General features: G+C 32.9%; 1 protein-coding gene and 1 pseudogene across 1 annotated transcript; both read right to left on the reverse strand.

The window, feature by feature from the left end:
* Nucleotides 1-6,871: 6,871 nt before the first annotated feature.
* LOC124374272 lies at nucleotides 6,872-9,420 on the reverse strand (annotated as a pseudogene).
* On the reverse strand, nucleotides 9,406-22,878 carry LOC124374270 (zinc finger protein 595-like; the record flags this gene model as incomplete). Its single annotated transcript, XM_046832514.1, has 2 exons — nucleotides 9,406-10,092; nucleotides 22,741-22,878. Coding segments are annotated over 2 exons (825 nt in total), but the record flags the coding sequence as incomplete, so codon positions are not given.
* Nucleotides 22,879-23,388: the final 510 nt, after the last annotated feature.

Below are 23,388 nucleotides of genomic sequence, written 5' to 3' on the forward strand. Positions count from 1 at the left end.
ATTCTTTATAACCTAATTAGTTTATAGAGGTTCATCTCTATGGATTAATTGTACTGAATAACTTATCAAAGCATAAACCACGAAAGATAGAGGCAGGAAATATGGTGCATACCTTCATAATGCGCACAAGAGGCTCACGTACTATCAATTATTCTCAGGAACGTTTAGAATATGATAGAAAAAAAATAATACGTGAATATAGTGTAACTGGTTTTCAACAAGGAAATTGTTTTGCGAAAGCCACGGGCAACTGCTAGTTTTACAGTAATTTTCAGAAAAACAAGTTTAAAAAACTGTTGCAAAGGGTAAACAAATATCAAAGAAAATGCTTCCTAACTATAATTTGCTTGTTCGGTACTGATTTTTGCTGTTTCAAAATTAGTATACTAAGTTTTATAATAATGACAAAACCTGCATTATTTTTTTACCAGAAGAACAATGCACATCTTATTAGCTGATAAAGGTCGACAGTCAAATTCCAGAGAAGCTATAAACACAAGAACATGAAGATAAGGCGAACTGCCTTACATCCTCAGAGAGCAGACATTGAAATTGGGCTATTGGACATTGTATTAGAGGATGATAAAAGTTTGAGGACCTGCAGCAAATTTTACGTTTCATAACGACATTGTTTAGAGAGTGTTGATTGTTTGAAAACAAATTTGAATAAATCAACTTAAATTGTTGTTTAAAAATTAAAGGTGTTTTACAAGGGTACTTTTAATTTTGTGTAATGCAATAATATCTTCTTCAGTTATAGTCATTTTTCAATTTTAAAAATGTAAGTAATTTTGAAAACATTAACATGATCTTTTAACGTGATGTTTTCAAAGTGAAAAACACATTTTTTGAAATGATCTGTGTCAAGATACCTTTAAAATGAGGTACAATGAGGCTCCACCTTTACATTTAAAAATTTCTCAAAAAACAACCCTCGACCCTAAAAATCCCCTCTTACAGATATTTTGGAGGGTTAAAAATAATTTCATCAAATTCTTTGGTGACAAAATAGACAGGTGACACTTGAAACAGAGTTTTTATCTTCACTTGGTATACAGCTACAACCCCCAGGTGGTCACCCATGCATAAAAGTAATAACTTCCAGAAATATGTAAATTAATAATGCTCTGAAAAACTTTAGTTCTGATTAAGACCAAATTTTTATACAATATAGAGTACAAGCGTACTGTTTTTGAGTAAGTAAATTTTATAATCTCATAAAAAAAGTTATTAAGTTACCATTCTTATATTTTATTCTTGACTAGATAGTTAGACAATTTTCAGCATTTGGTTATGTTATGCAGCTCTTAAAGTCATATCTTGAGCACGTCATTTTTGTTTAAACACTTAGGATTTGTTAATTTAACTGCCGCTGGCGTCTGCTCAATTGCCTTGCGCACACTGGAAGACTGCTAATGTAACACCTCCCTTTATTGTTTAGAACATTTTGGTTTATGTTTCTGTTAATATCAGTTCTATTTTACCAATAAAATACAATGTGTATATATATATATATATATATAATATATATATATATATATATATATATACAAAATAGAACAGTATCAAGAATATAAACCTAACATAAATACTTCTTCTACAATCTTTAAATTAGAAGTTTGCTGATACATTAAAATAATAGCAATATTATCAGTTTTAAATAAATTAATAAAACAAGAGACTTTTTTTCTTCAAAGGATATATTTTATTTCTAGTTTGGAGGATCCTCTTATGTCCATTTTAAGTTTTTAATTTATTTTCAGGTTTTGTTCTTTGGAGTTCTGAAGCACGACATTGATGATGTCCCACTTTAATTGTGTTTTAGTAAACCCCACATTTAGTTGCCATATAGAAGTTCAATTATTAATAATTTTTCAGAAATTAACTCATTCTTCTATTATATTAATTCCTTAATTTATGTTGAAGATCTGCAATACATGTGCTTTAAAATTATATTATAATAATTAAATAAACTCTTAAATTAATGTTCTGAAACAGTTTTATTTAAAATTTTTTTGTTTGTTGATGTATAGTATTCAAATTTACAATGTTTTAAATTTTTGTGTTAGCCCATGTATCTGTTGCAAGCTAATAAGAATTGAGTCAGATAAACCAAATTCATCGATTATTTTATAATGTGTTATATACAAGCCATATAAACGAAAATTTAGCATATTGGTTTTATAGGTTCATCCCAATAATGTGGCCTGCTTTATCCTAATAAGACCAGATGGGACGAAGCCCTTACATGGAAGCAGTGATCAAGTGACTGGTCTGAATCTTACTAGTATGGGTAGATATTTCTGAAATTTGGCATGAATACTCTGACTTACGTGTTAACCAGGATTGATAGCAAACATGTTTGTAGTCAAGAGGGCAAAGCATGATGGAATACATTTTCATCAACACTGTTCAGGGGTTTTGTTTTTGAGAGAATTTACAAAACCTGACATAGTGATCTTATTGACTGATATCAAAGTCTTGGACCCATTTCCATCATATATGGCAAATAAAAAATCTAGGATGGAAGTGTAAGTCAAGCGACTGTTCTGGACTTCACCAGAAAAAGTGTAAGCTTTTATTTTTAAAGACGATTGTGGCCAAATCTGAGGTTTCAATGAGGCACAAGAAATTTAAAAACCTCATCTTAAACGGTTTTTAGCATTAGAGATATTTGGATAATAATTTCAGGTTTTAGGCATATCATTCCGAAAATTTGTCTAATTTTCAATAGAGAATTCATGAAAAAAATATATTAACTATAATACAATACTACTTAGTATTTGCCTTTTGGTATTCAAAGTCAATTGTTTTAAAACCAATAAAAGATAGAGTTTGAGTTCAGAAGCACTAATTTTGATCAGAGAAAAATTTGTTGTAATACATATTTCTCTTTGATCAAATAAAAGAACTCTATCAAATTTATAATGCATGGTCAATTTTCAATATAATTAAAATAAATAATACAATATACTTATTAAATTAAATTTTAATTAACAATCAACTATTGGTTAAAAGAAGCTGTATATGTAATACTATGTTTATATTTTTAGATTAATAATAATTTAATTTTAAAAATATACATCTACATATTTAAGATACATTCTTAATCCGAAAAACATCATCTGTAGGTAATATGTGCACAACACTGGATGAGGCTACTGTTAATGCCTGCAAAAGTATTTACGCAAAGGTCCAGGTCATTTCTGTGGTCCCAAAAATTGTACTTTCAACATTAATTCTGTATTTTTCAATGCTATTCCAATACAATACTTTTTGAAAGTAATACAATTTGACACTATAAAATAGCAGTTTAGAAATTAAATAAATTTCAACGGTAAACACAGACAATACGTCTCATCACTAATCCGAGGGGTTATAACAAGGCCCCTAGTTTTCATAAGTGATTTATAAAAAACTGTTGCCATCAATTATGATTTTTGAATTTATATTTTTCTTAGTCTCTGCCTTTTTTTTACTTTTGACCTGTTTATAACAATTAATAAAATTCAGTGGTTGGTCAGTTAGTGAGGTTGTAAAATAAAATATAACACATTCCAAATTGTATTTTTATTTTATCAAAATCAGTCTATTGAATACAAACATAACTTTGCTTTCAAAACTCAAACAAACCAAACTGCCCAACAGTGCTGAAAACTTCCAAACATTGTTTGTATATATATATATATATATATTTGTACAGTATTTACAGTATCTCATGTTGATAGTACTGAAACAAACTCTAATGTTATATATCTTTTAAACACAACAATAATAATAATAAAATGTAATCTAAACTAACTAATAAAGTATTCTAATCATAATTGAGATTTATCTGAGGGGTAACATACTAAAGGAATGTTATTATACAAACACTTCATTATCTAACTAAAAACAATAACTTTTATTAGTATTTTCTAAAAAAAAAAAAATCAGATATAAGAATTAAAACATCCTAGTATGTTTTTGATTGTTTCAGACTTTCCTAGTTTTATCACAAACACAGAAAGAAATTTTGAAAAATAGAAACGTGTACTTTCTTAGAATAGCATTTTTAACCCTTACGTTCTGTACAATTGGGAAGTAATTTTCAAAATTTAATAGCATTGAATCAAATCAGAATGTGTGGAATAGAGGAAGATGCCCAGCACTTTTTGATGCTTATCAAAAAGTCAAATTGGCCAAAAATCTGGGATATTTTCCAAGCAGCCACACTTCATGCATTTATTGGGCGGGAGGAACAGCCACGCCCTGTGCCTTTCTTACACTAGGATATAAGAAAGCCTGTATTGGAAGAATAGGCAATGAATGTTTTTTCTTACATAAAAGTGTAATCATAATTTAAACACAAAAATTGTATTTTTAGTAACCATTAAAATTCTGTATTGCAAATTACACCTTAATGCTTACAACTCTATCAAAATGTCTTAAATTTCTTGCATTTAGTAAATTTTGGTTACAATTTGTAATAGCATCGTTGTTTTTAATACACCTTGATTTAAGATGCTTTAAAATATTATCAATTCCTTATTTCATTTTTGGAGGTATTAGTTAATTTGTGTCTTATTCTGTTCAGTTGATTTGTCAATAATTAATTGGAGACAACTTAAACGAAATACCCTGAATACATTAAAAAATTGTAGATAGGAAAGCATTTGTAATATAAGACAGCTGAAACTAGTTTTCATGTGAATAATAAGAAAAAGAGTTAGTGTTAAAGCTAATAACAGTAATAACCGAAAGTTATTGATTCACAGTTGTGCTCAACATCCTCTCACCTGAGGAATCCCAAATACTGCCCTCTTCCCGCCCATACCAGTCTAGTGCTTCCACCTTCCTTACAAAATTTGCCCTTACTTTACTGTTCAAGGCCATTCATTACCCACTAGAGCTCACGAAAGGAATATTTTATAAATGTCATCCAATTATGTGTTTGTCTCTAGGATGATTATATGCAACACTATTATAGTCTATAGCATCTAAAGGGTTAAATTGCTTTAAAAAAAAAAAATAAAAACTATACAGGTAATCAATATTGAAGTAAAACAATTCATAAAAAGATATTTAACTATAATATAACAGTTATGTACTAATTTATGCTTTTTTGTAACTTCATGCACTTTACTCTAAATTTTTTACCTGAGAGGGAACAAAACAATTGGTTAATTGTTTATGTCAAGTAACCTGAAAAAAGTGCAAGTGACAGAGGTTACTACAGGTTAAAACTGATTTAAAACTTACTATTAACATTATCTTTGGTCTTTTTGGTATGATGGGTGGATTTCTGTTTGTGAAAATACTTCATCAGTAATTTTATTAAATTATTTACATAAAAGCCACTTATGTTACAATAAAATATCTTTTTCATGCAATAACAACAAAAATAATGTCTAGCATTTCAATGAATATGATTAATAGTATTTAGCAAAACATCTTAAAACAAAAAAGTCCAAAATATATTCTTGGCAACTCAACTATAACTAAATTATAAAATTAAACTTTCAGCACCATACTTTTGTCTTTAGTTTATGAAATAAAAACATTTTAAAAATACATAATTACTCTCAAAGTATCTTCATCAACAATTATTTAAGTAGCAACATTAAAATGAAAAAAACTGACTAAGATATAACTACATTGATAGCAAAGTACTTTCATACAATTTAATAAAATAAGCAACTCACATGCCCGACAAAACTGACATTATTTCACTAAAATGTCCCTAATTACACAAAGAAGTTTCATTTGGCCTACTGATAGTATTTTGTTCAATGTAACTAGATTCATAATATAACAAAAGCATGACAGGAACTTTCAAAAATTAAATTTTCCAATTACTATATGTGAATTAGTTGCTCTGCTCATGTGTATCCAGTACGTACAGTCGTACATACACTAATCTTTTTTTATCTTCTGTTCATAAATAAAAAAGCTTAAACATGTAAATACACAGTATTTTCTTGCTGTTAATTGGTGTAAAAAAATGATATGTTGTATTTTGGCTAGCTAAAGTAGTTTTGAAAATATCATTTTATACTGTAGAATGATAAATTATCTGAACCCATTATAGAATTACTGAGGAGATACTGTATCACATAGTGCTTGGGGCTCATAATACTATAATCCCTATATACTCATCAAATTCTGTTTATTATTCCAGTTATTTTCATACTTAGTTTATATGATATGTAAGTATTGACACCTTCATGTTATTCTACACAGAGTGATGTTACCTAGCCATAACAAGCAGCACAAACAATAGCATCCGTCATAGTGAATTTGTTAAACAACTTTGCAAAAACTGCACAAATCAGATAAAACCACCATTTTAGATCTCGCATTGGAAACTGTTTACAATCACATAGATCTAAGATAAATGTGAATTAAAGCTGAATGTTAACTAAGCCTTTCTCTTCAAAGAAACGTACTTATTCATATGATTTTGAATTTAGATTTCAATTTAACTAGTCAAAACAATTTATAAAATTTTTTAACACTTATGTTTTTAAAACGGTTTACCTAATAAAAACATTGATGAAAACTGTACATATTGATATAATGTGTGGAAATAAACTACTTTAGCTAAAATACAACATTTCAGGTGTGCTTGTTACTTGTTACATCTGAATTAAACAGTTTCAACCTTAGGCTACAATATTAGATGGACTAACCGTGTGAATACGCAAAAAGTAGAACCTTTAAATGGGTCATGCTAAAGGGACTAAATAAAATCTTTATAAAAACTCAACATTACACTCATTCAATTGAAAAACAATTAATAAAAACTTGATTAATAATTAAATGAAAATATAGTTCATCTAAATCTATTTTACTGAATTAATTTCCTCATTTTCCTTTGATTTCTTTGTGATTTACTATTTGCTCAGATATAGAAATGCTCACACCACTAATTAGACCAGCAGAGGTTAACAATAATTAGAGGAATGTTATAATGTAAATAAATGAGAAAACATATATCCTCTTACAATAAAACTGCTTTCAAGTTATACTCTAAAGAATACAACAATTTTTGCAAATGTAATATTACAATATAAGTTTCCTTACTAGAATCTGTATTAAATAAGAAAATACAAAAATAATGTGAAATTTGGTAACTGCAACAAAAGGGAGTAAATACAAACAAGACCCAACAAAAAGCAAGCTTCTGTTATTCATATTGGAGTGGTAAATTATTGACTAGGTGAGAGTAGCTTTTACTTACAATTTATTATTGACATTAAACTATGTTTTAATGTAAGGGATTCTAAAAGGATGATTGTTTTTTATATAGCCACAAAGTACCTTGAACTAACGATCCCCGACTTACTACTACTTGCTTTATGTTACTGACAGTTCAATTGTGTTGTTTGTTAAATTTGTCATAGAACTAGTCACGTAGTAGAAGAACAAAGTAATTTAAACTGGAATTTAAATCTAGATCCTTTTTTGTTGCAATTCTTTAAAGTTATGCATAACGCAAGCAATAAACTAATACAAGATATGGATTCAATCCGTATCAACAGTTGCTGAATAGGACACTGTATGATTTAGAACAACAATTAATTGTAAATAAAAGCTAGCCTCAGCTCAAACTGAAAAATTCAGCTTGCATAACTTTCAAATAATCTGTTAACTTAATAAAGAAGTAATAAATGAACATTTGCTATTTTAAAAGTCAAGTTGTAACAAATAATTCCACATTTTTATGAACAAAGGCTCAAGGTTTTATGGTAACATTAGATGGTCAACTCAATTAACTAAGGATTATAATATGTTTGATAGTAAAAGTATCTTACTTTTGTTGTATAATTCTTTTACACAGTAATAACTACAAAATATAACTTTTATTGTGCATTAACAACAGTAAAATACAAAAATGTTGTAACATTACTAATTTGACATATTCTTGTTAATATTTTCCTGGTATTAACTTTGAACTTAAACTTTGAAGTTAAAATCAATAAAATACGTAGATCTTAATAAACTAAATTCCAAAATATAACAAACCTAAATAAACTTAACAACTATTTTTAACAAATAAGGTAGTCATTTCTTAATTTGAAAACTATTAATTTACTAACGATTTTTTTTTATCTTCTGCAGTTATAATAAAAATATTCAACAGTTTTAAAATACCCCAAATATAGTTAATAATTATCATAGTTACATGGAATTCATATTACAACTTGATACAAATCGACTCAAAGTAACTTTATTTCATATTTTCCACAAAAGATTTATCATTGGGAGAAATAATGTGATTAAATAAGAATAAAAAATTAGTTTTTGTCCAAATAAATCAAAGAGTTTTGGTCCCCATTCAATATCCAGCCTCAAAAAGGTGTTTCTTATCCATATAACAATATTACATTTATGATCATATTACATTAAAAAGTAAAAAACCTAATAATTTTTAAACTTGTTTTATTTTATATTTACTATAATAACTGAATGTTTAACAAGTTATAAATTAACATTATCCTCAAGCCTGAATGCTAAAATTAATTCATGTTATAATATATGTTAACTGATAAACAATCTTCACGTAGAAACAGCTTAATGATAACTGAATATGTTCCAAATGATTAAAGATCTAAATATCTTTAACATTTTCGCCTTCCTTTGGATGACAATCTTTCAACAAAATGAAATGTTCAGATGGCTGAGAAACACCATCTTCTGAATGAAGAGTACTCTCCAAGGGCAACTGTTGATTTTCAAATGTTACCTTTTCATTTGCAGTCATAATTGACTTCGAGTCTTCTGGTAATTCAGGTAGCACTTTTTTGTAGAAGGCTTTGCAGTGAACAACACGTTTGTGTCTTCGAAGCTGAATGCGGTCCTTATAGGTCTTGTTACAAAACTTGCACAGCCAAGGCTTTTCTTTCGTGTGAACCAAGAAGTGATTTCGAAGATGACTCTTGCTACGAAAAGCCTTATTGCACACATCACAGAAGAATGGTTTTAGATCTGTGTGTATTAGGATGTGAGCTTTGAGAGTGCTCGGACGGGAAAATGCTTTCAGACAAACTTGACAGTAAAACATCTTTTCAGAATGAACTTCGGCATGTTTCTTAAAAGAGTCCGGATGGCTAAACCGCTTTCCACATACTTCACAGATATGAGGCTTTTCCTTGGTATGGTAAATCAACTTGTGAGACTTAACAGCATGTCTCCATCTAAACTTCTCCAAGCAAATGTCACATTGAAACCTCTTTTCCCCTGTGTGGACCCATTGGTGAGCATTGAGAACATCCTGACGGTTAAAACTTTTACCACAAAAGTTTGCATTGAAATCGTCGAGCTCCAGTGTGAATCAAAAGATGAGTTTTCAGTGTACTCAGTAAGCTAAAGGATTTCTGACATATCTCACACCGAAACAGTTTCTCTTCAGAATGCATCATTTTATGCCTCTTTAAGGAGTTTTACTGCTGTAAATGTACTGTCACAGATTTCACATTTATATATACTTTTATCAGAATGAACAGGCCAGTGAGCGTGAAGGAGTTTTCGAGAACTGAAAACTTGGTTGCAGTAGGCACAAGTAAAGCCTTGACTTTCACCGGTGTGTGATAATTTGTGCCGCTGTAAGTTGGGGTACTTCACAAAGTACTTCAAACACTTATCACACTGGTATAGAGCCTTTTTATGAACCTTATCTTCGTGTGATTTCAACAATGCTTCTGAAGCAAACTTAAGAGGACATTCTGCACAAAAATACATGCTTATCATCCCTTTCTTGGATTGCTTATGAGAGTGTACTGTATCTACGTGTTTCTTAACATAATAACTGGTGGTGAACCGTTTAGGACAAACCGGGCACGAATACTTCTTGCCTCCTTCATGGGTCCATTTAACATGCTTGGCCAGCTGGTCAGAACTTGAAAATCCTCGGAAGCAGACAGAGCAGACAAAGGAATGAGTGTGGGGACTCTGGATGGCAGCATGCCACTGCATGTGCTCCACCAACTCCACATGGTTGTCAAAGATCTTGCCACATTCGAGGCAGGTAGTGGTGGAGGAAGGGGCCTGCAGCAGAGAGCGGGGATCACACTCCACTGTCACTGACGCCGCCTCTAACTGTCCCAACAGCTGTAACAGCCACACCTCCTGTTACAACTAAAACAAAATATTGTATTGCACATCCACCACTGTAACTAAACAGTACTATTAATATTTACTATTGATAATTTAAAGTATATTCTAATAATCTATAACATTTATCCTATAATTTTGTTCTACAAGTCATATCCAGAAAGTAAGTGTACTGAGGCTCTCACGGCCGGCCGGATTCTTTTTTCTACAAGTTCTTCCCCTCCGCAATGGGACCGGTTAGAGGTCAGTATGTTGAGAACTGTTAATGCGATAACACATTATGTCAATCCAATCTCCCATCAAGTGCAAAATACAGGGAGTCATCCGTTACCACCCATTGGGAAAAATTCCAACCGATAGAGCGGAGAAATTTATCTACGTGGAGTTTATGACGTCTCAAAAACTCTGTCTACACTCGATTTAACTTGTTTTGGGCTCACTTTGTGAACATTTTCCAATAACCAAGTTTCTGTGATGGTTTTTGTGTACTGGAGATTTGTGGAAATATCACAGAATGTTCTTCCACAGTCAATCTACATAACAGGGTGCATTTTAAATATTTTCTCTGAATTTCGCTGTAACAATTTAAGGTCTTCCGCTCCTCAGATCATTGTGCACACATGTATAACAGTTTTTAAACTCACAACACCACTTGATCACACTTGTACAGAATTTTTCCTTTCCAAACAAGATAACGGATGACACGGCATATTTCACAGTTGGCGGGAGATTAAATTGAAATTTTACATGAAATATACAGTAGATAAAATGTTATTTATCCAGTAATTGTATTAGGCAACTTAAAAACCAGCACCACTTTTAGTTCAAGGTAAATAACCTGTGAATAACACGCAATACTAATTGACAACAAATGTTTCTTCATCAATCATTCTTTAATGAGGACAGTGGGGTAGATGAATAAGACAAGTTATGATTTGGGATTTGCTTATCTTTGAAAAAATGGAGGAGGAGATTTAACCCACCTAAATAAAAAGTCACAAACGTTTCTAGTATAATGCAACTTTTTTTATATTGATATACAATATTTTCAGTTAGCCAAATACAAAACTTTCTAAAATTCTAGTACTAAAAATAATAGTATTAGTAAATATTTGAACATTACAATATAATCTAATTCAAAAGTTACTCTTCTTCTTAAACAAAACACCATTTTCAACTGCCTTCCCAAAATTTTGAAATGATAAAACAGTTTGTGCTACTGTCTCTCCCACTTCTCTTAATGGATACTCTACTATGATATATTATTCATAAAAATACAATTGATAGGGGGTGGCGGTGTAAATCTTTTATCAAGCTTCTTTGAACTAGAAATCTCTGGCATAATTTAAGGGTGTATCCAACTACAATTGTTCTGCCTGTATCACCTGACAAACACAATAATCTCTTCAATGAGCCTAACATAGACGTAGTCACTTATGTTTGGGTGGCACAGAGATAAAGATTTGCATTTGAAAATTGAGCAGATTACTTATATAAACTAGAGCAGAATTTTTTAGTTCAGATTCTAACTATACTTTTTATTGTATGTAATCTATTGTAAAATTATTAGCATCATTGAGCTAAACTGACAATCTAGATACATCATAAGTGCAGTTCACTATAGTATCAAAAACATAAATAAACAAGGACATTTTTAATTAATACAGAAAGAAGAACCTTCCACCACAACCCAAGAACACTGTATTCCTTACAACTTCCTTCTGAATGAAGAAAGATTGTGCAGGTAATCTCCAACACCAAAAGCAAGAATTGCCAAATATGCTGGAAAACAATCATAAAGTAACTTGTATTGAAATTGACTTCAGTCTATTTTTGAAGCGGCATGTAGACCTATTGTAAAGAAAGTCTGGTCTGAAATCTTTCCCATACATAGCTTAACAAAACCGGTTTAACATGTTAGCTGCCGGCGGCATATTTTCAAATTTTCGGCGTAATGCCAAATTTAACCGTTAGTTATTTTTAGATATTTTTACATTAGTTGTGTTTATTATACACTATGACAATAAGATATACTTTAACACTTTTAAAATAAATCGTTTAAAATTCTAATATTTATATTTATATTAATAACGGGATATCTTTTAATCGTTTAATATTTTTTAACGAATATTGATTGAAAAACAAACTTGCCGACCCGATCGGTTGCCCGTGTATACTGGCGTATATTTTGTTTGAGAGGTTGGTAGCACGTCAGCTGTTCTTACGCAACGACTCTCGAGTATCCCGCCAGCTGTTTCGCGCCTTTTAGCCAAACGTGAGTTTGTTTTCTTGTTTCTATTGTCAGTTTGGCACTTTATCGGAGTCTACTTCGAGCTGTTATTCTTTCTGCTGAAGTTTGATTAGTTAATCATGAGTGACGATCTAGACAGTGATGACATTTTAAGAGCAATCGAAGCCCCTTCTAGTGAATTTGACCCAAATATGAAATAAAAAATGTCTTTATTGGAGGCGAAGTTAGGACTATAAAGTCCTCTCTACCACTTCACTTTGTAAAAAATTAAACTAACATACATATACATGTATAACTAAACATAAATATATTAATTAACCTTATACGTTACAAGAATCTTAGCTTTAAAATAAAATAAAAAATCTATAATTAATGTAACTTTATAAATATTTACAATACTATAATAAGACATACACGCATTCATTCAACTAGCATTCAGTTGCCCTAAGTACCACATTCCAAAGCCGCCAACCACTATACCCCCTGAGCCCCCAGCATCAAGGCCCTGACCTCCGCCCCAAAGCGAGCGCGCCTTTCAATGGCTCTGATGTTTATAGGTAAGGCATTCCACAATCGACAGGCAGAAACTGTAAACGACTTACTAAAGGTAGTTGTTCGATGAACTGGGATAGATAATGAGGATGTACCCCTCCTTGTACTTTGTTCACTTATTTTAGACATAAATTGAAAGTTGTTTGAAAGATAACTGGGACAATTTGTGTTTAAAAGAGCGTGCAACAGAATGAGTGAGTGATAGTCTCGAAGATCTTGTAATTTTAAGATAGATAATTGTTTGAAGAAGGGCGTTACGTGATCATCACGTCTGAGATTAAAAATGAACCTAATGCAAAAGTTCTGAGCACGCTGGAGTATATTTGAAAGCTCCACAGTCATGTCATTAATGACTATGTCACAGTAGTTGAAATGAGGCAGTACAAGAGTCTTTATCAGCATTATTTTAACTTTGTGTGGTAGATATGAAGCCAGCCGCTTGAGGCTGTGAACACCAGCAAAGACCCTATTACATATCAAAGAAGCCTGTTCAGTCCATCTTAAGTGTTTGTCAATAATAAGTCCTAGATTCTTTACTTTCTCAGAGTATTCTAGCTCTTGGTCATTTAGTTTTAATTTGGGAGCCGTAGTAAAGTCAATTTTACGAACAAGCTTTGAATGACCTATCATAATACACTGAGTTTTGTCTACGTTTAATTTTAGTCCATGTTTCCAAGTCCAGTGAGTAACAGCGTCAATATCGGAATTCATGAGAGTCACACAAGTTTGTATGTCTCTTATAGAAAAGTGGCGGTATATTTGTAAGTCATCTGCATATAAGTGAAAATTGGAATGAGTAATTTGAGTAGTAATGTCATCGATGTACAGTGAAAATAAAAGTGGCCCCAAGTGGACTGAACCCTGTGGAACTCCACGAGTGACTGGTCTCCATCTCGACTGCTTCTCACCTGACCTGACACACTGGCGTCGTCCCGAAAGATAAGATTCAACCCACTTGACACTACCATCAGAGAAACCATCCTTCCTAAGTTTGATGAGGAGAAGGGGATAATAAACACAGTCAAAAGCCTTTGAAAAGTCGAAAAGGGTTAAAATGGTTACCTAACTCTTATCAATTCCAAGGCGTATATCATCAACTATTTTTAGAAGTGCAGTAGTAGTGCTGTGGTTGGAGCGAAAACCAGATTGAAAATTTGATAAAATGTTATTACTTTCAAGATATATTAAAAATTGCTGATGAACGATCCGCTCCAAACACTTTGATAAAGCAGGGAGTATACTTATTGGCTTGAATTGTGAAGTATTTTGTGGAGAGGAACACTTCTGAAGTGGGCGAACTAAAGCAGACTTCCATGTCAGTGGGAACATTGAAGTAGCCAGAGATTTATTGAAAATAGCAGTGATAGTTAGAAGAGTGACTGGAAGAGTATCTTTTATTAACCTTATAAGAATGCCATCGGCCCCGACTGTGGTTACTGGACATCCTTATAATAGCCTTTAACACATCTGTCTCTGTTATCGGAGTGAAAGAAAACTGAAACTCAGGTTTATCAAAAGTAGCACCTTCGAGCTCGGAGACATACTCCTGAGCCCCAGACTGATCAACAGGAATCTCAACAAAGAAGTTGTTGATATCATCGAGATTAAGGGAAACCGGGGAATAAGTGTTAGGCTTGCCGACTCCAAGATCTTTTAGTTTTGACCATAAAATTCTGCTAGATTGTTTTTTAGACAGGGAAGAGTAGTAAAACCTGATCTTGGCATTTCTAATTTGTTGTTGCACATTGTTCCTTAATTTTTTATATGCAGCCCAGTCATCACGTAACTTGGATCGCTTAGCCTTAAGGAAAGCTCTATCTCTTTGCTTCTGGAGGTGTCGAATAAATTCTGAGATCCATGGAGCAGGCTGTTTGGTTACTCTTTTTGAAACAAATGGAGCGTATTTATCAAGAAGACCATTCATTAATGAATTAAATTTTGATACCATAATGTCCACATTATCAGTCGATGTGACCTCATGCCATGGAGTTAGAGAAGCATCGACAAGCAGGGAATAAAGATTGATATTTTTGTAGTTTTCTATAAAACATAACTTTTGGTTCGATCTTGGGAGTTCTTAGTTTATAAGCAAGAAAAATAAGGTCATGTTTGGAAAGGCCAGGAGCAGGAAGTTGCCCGTGGTGCACAACCAGGGTTTGGTCACAGACAGCAATGATATCAAGCCAGGTGTCGGCAGTCTCAGTGTGGTGAGTGGCTTGCAGAGGAAGTATGGTCATGTTACACGAGTAAAACATATTAGTTAAAAAAGTTTGGTCATAAGTAATTGGTCCAAGTAAATCAGTATTAAAATCTCCCATCACAATAACATGACTGTAGTGAGCCAAAAAACGTAGAAGATCATGTTCGAACTTAGCCATGTAGCCCAGGTGAGGAGCTCTGTAACAAACAGCAATTAAAATGTGTGCTCCATTAACACAGACGTCCAGAAACATGTATTCTGGCCGTCCATCTCTGGATGTATCGGATGATAGCAGGACAGAGACAAGGAAGTGTGACCTGACGTACACGGCCACCCCGCCACCACCCTTGTGCAGGCGATCATTTCTGTACAGGTTAAAACATGGAAGCTCGACACTTCTGTCACTTAAGTGAGGTTTCAGCCAAGTTTCTGAAATTAGAATAATGTCAACAGGAGATGGTTGAAAAATGGAACGAAATTCATCAATGTGGCCATAAAGAGATTGTGCATTGACATGAGCTGCCTTTAAGAAGTTTGAGAAAGGAGTAAGAGATTGGCAGAGAAGATCTGGGAGGGCTGACAGAAGCACACGCTGGCTCGGGGCAGCACAGTCAGACACCTGCACCACAACACGCCGCGAGGCCTCGCGGGCAGCGACCGACAGACCGTGGCTGCGTCAAGTGATGATGGTTGGGGCAGTAATGTAAATAGTGAGATGGACAATACGGATGAAGACTACGACTTCCTCCCTAGTGATGACTCAGTGCTAGGCAGTGAATCCGATGACAATGAAGTTGGTATTATAGAGAGTATGGATTGTTCGGATGAAATGATTGATTCTGTTATTGAAGATGTGATTGTATCGAGTGAAAGTGAAAATGTAAATATTGAAAATGTCGAAAGAGAAGTTGTAAATATTGAAGGTATAGATAGAGAAGATTTCACTGTTAATTTAGGAGAAAAATTTAAAAAGTTTGAAAACAAAGAAGGAAAGGTTGCAAATGAAAAAAGATTACTTGAAAAATGGCAGCTGTTTGAAGGTAAACAGAAACACATTGTTTTTTGACGAAACATCAAACTTTGCTTTTGGCCTGCCCCAAAATGCGAAACTAGAAGAATATTTTTTATGAATACTTATCTGATGATCTGATACGATGGTAGACGAAACTAATCGGAATGCTGCTCAGGTGTTAAGTACACTGAGATTGAATCGTAGTGGCAGACTCCGCAAGTGGCGGCCTACTAATCCAAATGAAATGAAAAAATTTCTCGGCCTTTTATTATGGATGGGGCTAGTGCCAATGCCAAGGCTGACTGACTACTGGTCGAAAAACTTGCTGTATAATAATTCTGTTGCTGGTAAAGTAATGAGCAGAAACCACTTTCAATTGCTTTTAAGATTCTGGCATTTTAATGAAAACTTGAACATAAGACAAGATGACCGTCTAGGTAAAATATTCTCCACTTATCGATCGTCTAAACGACTCTTTCAAGATGAAGAAAACTCCCGGTGAAGATGTAGTGATTGACGAAAGCATGATCCCGTTCAGAGGAAGACTTCTTTTTCGCCATAACCTACCCAATAAAACCCACAAGTACGGGATTAAGGTATTCAAAATATGTGACACTACTGGCTACACATACAAGATGAAAGTTTACATGGCGCCAGGACAGGAACTGAAGATAACCAGACATTAGCGGCATCAGTGGTCATGGATCTCATGAGAGATTATCTAGATAAAGGGCATACCCTGTATGTCGATAATTTTTACACCTCTGTCGATCTTGCCCACATGCTTTTAGCAAGGAACATTCACCTCGTCGGAAGTGTAATCAGCAACAGGTCCTGGTTCCCTCACAAAAAAACCATTCCTGGCAATTCCGATGACCAGTTAAATCTGAAGAAGGGTCAAATGAGCTGTCTTGAACACCCAAGTGGTATTGTTTACACCAAATGGGTTTGATAAAAGAGAAGTGAAAATGATGTCGACCAAACATCGTGCTGATTATGTTGACACTGGGAAAAAAACCAGACAGGGAGAACCCATTCTCAAACCTCTTGTGGTCGTCGAATACAACAAGGGGGGAAGATGGGAATTGATGTTTCTCTGACCAGATGTCATCGTATAGCACAGCCATCAGAAAATCTATGCGATGGTATCATAAAGTCGCAGAAGAGTTCCTGCTGGGTACAGCGGTCGTCAATGCCTGGCTCGCCTACAAGGATGCTGCGGGGGTCAACTCTCAAAGTAAAAACAAACATCTCTACTCCATTACGACCTTCAGGGAGAAAATTGTGTATGCACTTCTAGGGTTGCAAAATGGACAACTCGAGCCAGTCAAACAAGTTGGACATCACCACTATCCGAAACGGCAATATTTGTAGCGAGGGGAAGAACAGGAGGAAGCTCGGAAAACTGCAAAGTTTGTTTATGCCAGAGCTTTACGAACTGGAGACCGAAAAGCAACCAAGAATCTCAAGAAGATTACTACATTTTGTGAAAAATGTCCTGAAAATCATTTCTTTGTAAAGAGTGTTTTAATGAACTTACATAAATAGGAAGGATCTTTGTGAAAGTAGTGTTTTAAACGTACGAGGGGTACCCAAAAAAAAAACCGGAATTGTATTGCTGGCAGCCGGCAGCGTGTAGTACACATTCCTGCCGCTAAGCGTGTGTCGCGCAACCCATTGCGAGCTCAGTGACCCCAGTTCCGTTGTCCTAGTGCATTCTGTTCGTTCGTAGTGACTGTTTTCGCTAACCCTGTTTTGTTCTTGTTTCGATTTTTGTCATGGCAAGTTTAAGTGAACAACGTGCAGCTGTGAAATTTTGTTTTTTACTTGGTAAAAATGCTGCAGAAACTATTTAATGTGAATACAGCTTACAAAGATGAATGCTATGGGGAAAAACTCAGGTCTACGAGTGGTTCGCCTCGATTTAAAAATGCGACAACATGTCGATAGAAGACAAACCTCGTTCTGGACGTCCATCAACCTCTCGAACGGACGAAAATGTTGAGAAAATTCGTGAACTTGTGCTCACCGACCGTCCGACAGACAATTGAGGAACTATCAGAGAGTAGTGGGTTAACTTGGAGCTCAGTTCAGCGAATTTTAACAGGAGATTTAGGACTGAAAAGGGTTGCTGCCAAATTTTGTTCCTCGACTTCTGACTGACCATCAAAAGGCACATCGAGTTGAAACTTGCCACCTTCTTGAAAGAACATCTCGAAAATGATCCCGATTTTCTGGAAAAGGTAATTAACTGGTGATGAGTCATGGTGCTATGGTTATGACCCAGAAACGAAGCAACAGTCAAGCCAATAGAAGTCGCCATCTTCACCTCGTCCAAAAAAATGTCGGCAAGTCAAATCAAACATCAAAACCATGTTGATTTGCTTTTTTGATGCTAAAGGCATTGGTTATTCTGAGTTTGTTCCTCCAGGTCAGACTGTCAACCAAACATTTTATTTGGAGATTTTAAGAAGATTGCGCAACAGTGTTCGCCAGAAAAGACCCCGATTTGTGGCAGACTGGAGACTGATTCTTCCACCACGACAACGCACCGGCACACACAGCCATCTCAGTTAGGCAGTTTTTAGCCAAAAACGGCATGGTTCCGCTGCCCCAACGCACCTTACTTCGCCTGACCTCGCTCCATGCGATTTTTTTTTTTATTTCCACACATGAAAAGAGGCTTGAAAGGTCAATGATTTGACAGCGTTGAAGAGGTTAAGAAAAAAACGAAGCTCGAGCTTGCAGCCATTTCTAAAGATGACTACAAAAAAAATGTTTTGATCAATGGAAATACCGTTGGGACAAGTGTATTAGTTGTAAATGGAGATTATTTTGAAGGAGATAAAGTCGTATTGTATAAAAAATTTGAAAATATTATAATTTTTATAAAATAATTCCGGTTTTTTTTTGGGTACCCCCTCGTATAACATGTAACATTAAAAAATATTCTGACACATATACAGTTTTATATTTATTATGTTCCGCAAAAAATATTACAATTGGGTTCAAATTTTATTCATATTTCAGCAAAATAACAGTGTACCAAACTAAAAAATTAAATGTGCCGACCCATCGGTCGGCAAAATATCGTCTATTATCCGACCAGTATTTATGTAGAATACAAATTTTTTATTTACAAAAGTAATATTCTATAACATTTATACTATTGTTTTTCTTATAGTATGACTCTTAAAATAGTCGCTAACAACCACTGATAAACGTCACAGATCGATTTACTAAAGTCCCTGTAAATTCCCACCGCCGATCCGATCGGGTCGGCCGATGTTTCTGCCGCGACAAATTGTGCCGACCCGATTGGGTCGGCGTGGCAGCTAACATGTTAAGCAAACCTCTTCACAAAAATCTTTTCATTACTGAGGTTCTAAATATTTTAACAATAGTATATTTATTAATGTAAATATTGATTCTGGAGACTAACTTATTATTCAACTTCAGGACTAATATTTCTGCTAACAAATCTAAAGGGCTTGTAGCATTTTTGTCATCTCAGTTTAAACCCTGCTTCAGAGTCTATACTTTGACGAATTTTGTCCTATAACTACACAATAAGTGTGTACAAGAAGAAGCCACATACCTAGAAAAGTTTTTCAATCTGTTGCCAGAATAATTTAAGAACTGTAATACACAAAAGCTGAAGAACCTACTGCCTGAATGGTTACTGGAGATAACCAACTACTCAGTATAAGAATATGTGAAGAAGAAATACAAAAGAAAGATAAAATTATGATTTTTTAACTGTATTGTAATTAGATGACTGATACATATGATATATTAAATATAGGAATTGTAAACTGTCTATATGACTCTTTTTATGTTTTGTTTATAACAGTAGAGAGTTTATAAATGTATTAGGATATTTGTCATTTTTAAATGAAGGAAAACCCCTGATTGCAATCAAGTTGTGCACTATGTATTAGATTAGTTATCTACTTAAGAGAACAGACTGAAAATCTTGAAATGCTCTGTTACTTTTTCACTTAATTATGTAAAATATCTGAAAATACTAACTATATTAGTTTTTTTTGCAACAGAAACATTATCAAATCACAGCACAACAAAGAAATTTGATCCAGGTGACATCATTGTTTAGAAAGAAAAACACAAAGCACATACACAAAACATTTGTCAACACAATGCACTGACATATGTCTAATATGATCAGCTGATAAGTCATTGGTCATGCATTAGTATTCAATTTGGCAACAAAAGTTGCATTGTCTATTTGTTAGACATCAACAAACTCTACTAGTCTGAATGTGTGTGATCAGATGGTAGAATCATGTTAATGACAAAACTAATAAGATTGTTGAAACAAAATTTGGAACATTATGTTTTAGTGAAAAAAACATATTTACTACTTTATAAATAAAACCAGTAACAATCAATTGTAGGTGTATCTAAGATCTTATTTATTTTGATAGTACTATATGTCAGGGCACAAAAATCTAAATTCCATACATCTCAAATCTTTCTAGAGTGAAAAATGTTTTTAAATAATGCAACCTAAGGCAAATTTTAATTTAAAAATGTAAAACTTTTGAATGGTTACTGCGAAATAATAATAATCAAATTAATTTGTATACTTTTTTTACATCATTTTGTAAAGCATGGTTTACAACTTATAATACTCATGTATAATAACTTTTTTCTAAATAAACATATTCTCTAAACAAAAGTGTTATCACAATTTTTAATAAAGTTTTGTGTTTGAACTAAGTTTTGTTATATCCTATATTTTATTCAAATTATACTATGTAAGAGACTATAAAAATTAATATATAATACATGTTTCTAAGTTGTAAAAACAAATATGACATTGCAATAATTTTAGGCCTTAATTAAAAACAGCAAACTGCTGCTACCTACTGCTGACTTACTGTTAACAAACCAAGATGTAGAACAGAAACTTTTGCCTAGTATTTGTAAAAAAAATAAATCTCTACATTAGCATTGTTTTCTTCATATATTTCTACAATTACTTGAAGACAAATATCATTACATGAAAGTTGTACACACTAAAATGAAAGTAAAGAATGTTTCTATAAAACTTTACTACTTGGCAATAACAAAAACTAACACATTGTCACTTCAATAACTCATTTACAGTTAAAGGATTATAAGTATTCCTTTAACTGTAATATACTTTTTTATGCGTATTTACATCTCAAAACATAATTATCTACACACCTATCAGAAAAAAATATTCCCATAACTCATGGACAAAAGAAAATTAATACAACATAAAACTCCTATATATGAATAGTAAATAGATACAGTTACAGATCAAAATAACATAGTACAATATTAACACTTAGGGCACTGGATATAAATTTCTATATATTTATCCCTAGCGTGTACTTAGCTTTTAAAAATTTAACGTTAATCAACTTTAAAAGTTCTATTTGAATTAAGATTATAGAAAGTTATTTTAGGAAATAAAAATTGAAAATTGACGACTTTTTCTTTTAAAAGATTTTTTATAAATAAATATGTTTAAAAGCAAAACATAAAATTTTCCAATTCACAGAATAAGTAATTATAATTTTAAAAAAACACACACAGAATTTAAATCTTAATTAAACTTATCCTACAGTCACTAAAAACAATGTTCAGGTGTAACATACAGCACACAATTCAACATAGGAACAGAGCTTGTACACACAAGAATTGCACTGTCATCCTCTGTATATGAAAAAGCCGTCATCAGCATGTGGATTATGTTCTGTTGCTATGACAACTAGCGGATTGATAACATGGAACAGCACGCAGCTTTCAAGAATTGCACTGCTGCACCTCTCGTATATAATGCAGCCTCACATCATCATAAATGTGGAAAAAATTCTGTTGTTGATGTAACTATGTATGATAACAGAGGCGTACAGGCGTAGGAACAGAGCTTGTACGCAGCTTTCAAGAATTGCACTGTCATCCTCTGTATATGAAAAAGCCGTCATCAGCATGTGGAAAAATTATGTTCTGTTGCTATGACAACTAGTTTCGGATTGATAACAGGCATAGGAACAGAGCTTGTATGCAGCTTTTAAGAATTGCACTGTCATCCTCCGTATACGAAAAAGCTGTTATCAGCATAACATGGAAAAATTATGTTCTGTTGCTATGACAACTAGTTTTTGGATTGATAACAGGTGGTCGAGAATAACAAATACAGCGCATCTATTGTTTGACGTTCAGTTAACATTCTAACGAATTTTATCACCAGTTTTATGAACTACTGTGTGCGACCGGAGACAAAATCTTCAATAATGAGATTTGTCGTCATATGGGTGTTAAGAGTCACCTCTAGCACACAGGATTTCCTATAATATGTATGAGAAGGGTTAAATATTATCAAAATAAAAAATTGTACCTGTGTATAACATTTCCATTATATGCACTTTATACATCACCAAGTCTACCATGCCACGGCCCACAAAGAACTAAAATACTTATTTGGATATATTAATGTTCCTATTTCCTAATTTAGAAATTTAAGATAGAAAATTAAAAGTTAAAAAAGAAAACTCATTAGTATAGTCAAAACTACAACTGGTTAAGTCCGTAAGATAAGCTGAATAGTTAATATATACAGATTTTTTTCATACTTACAGAACTTATAGGATCTAAACAATCTTTTGTTGAGTCCACATCAAATCCAAGTATAGTATCATCTTCTTCTATTGGAATATCAAATCCCAAGAATACCACTTCCTCATCATCGTTATCACTTATCAAGCCTTCCTGAAAATACAGAAACCAATTTTACATCTAAAAATAACATTGTATAAAAGCTAATGGCTACATTTATTCTAAATTACAGAATATTTCAATGAATAAGAATTAACTACAACTTTACTTTAGACACTTAGATTAACTTTACTTTGTTTTTAAATTTAAAATGTTAAAAACTCTGTAAATGTATTTCTAATATTACAGACATACGAGAGTCATTGAATAAGTAATGAGACAAATTACCACTGCTCAAAAACTATTTATTCAATCAGTATAAAAATTTGGTAACTTTTCAACATAGTGTCCAGCAATAATGTACCAAGTTATATTTAAAATGTTGCATTGAACCTCAGCAAAGTCTATTACGTGACACATGGCATGGTATGATCCTACCTTGTAATAGTAAAAGTGTAAAGGCAAGTGTGTCCATAATTAAATAAAATTCTTTTTATTTGTTATATGACTGCAAAACTTGTACACTGTTCTAAATATTAAATATTTTGAGATGAATAAAAATATTGTATA

The sequence above is a fragment of the Homalodisca vitripennis genome, unplaced genomic scaffold (assembly GCF_021130785.1).
Source record: "Homalodisca vitripennis isolate AUS2020 unplaced genomic scaffold, UT_GWSS_2.1 ScUCBcl_7675;HRSCAF=15463, whole genome shotgun sequence".
NCBI classification, from domain to species: domain Eukaryota; kingdom Metazoa; phylum Arthropoda; class Insecta; order Hemiptera; family Cicadellidae; genus Homalodisca; species Homalodisca vitripennis.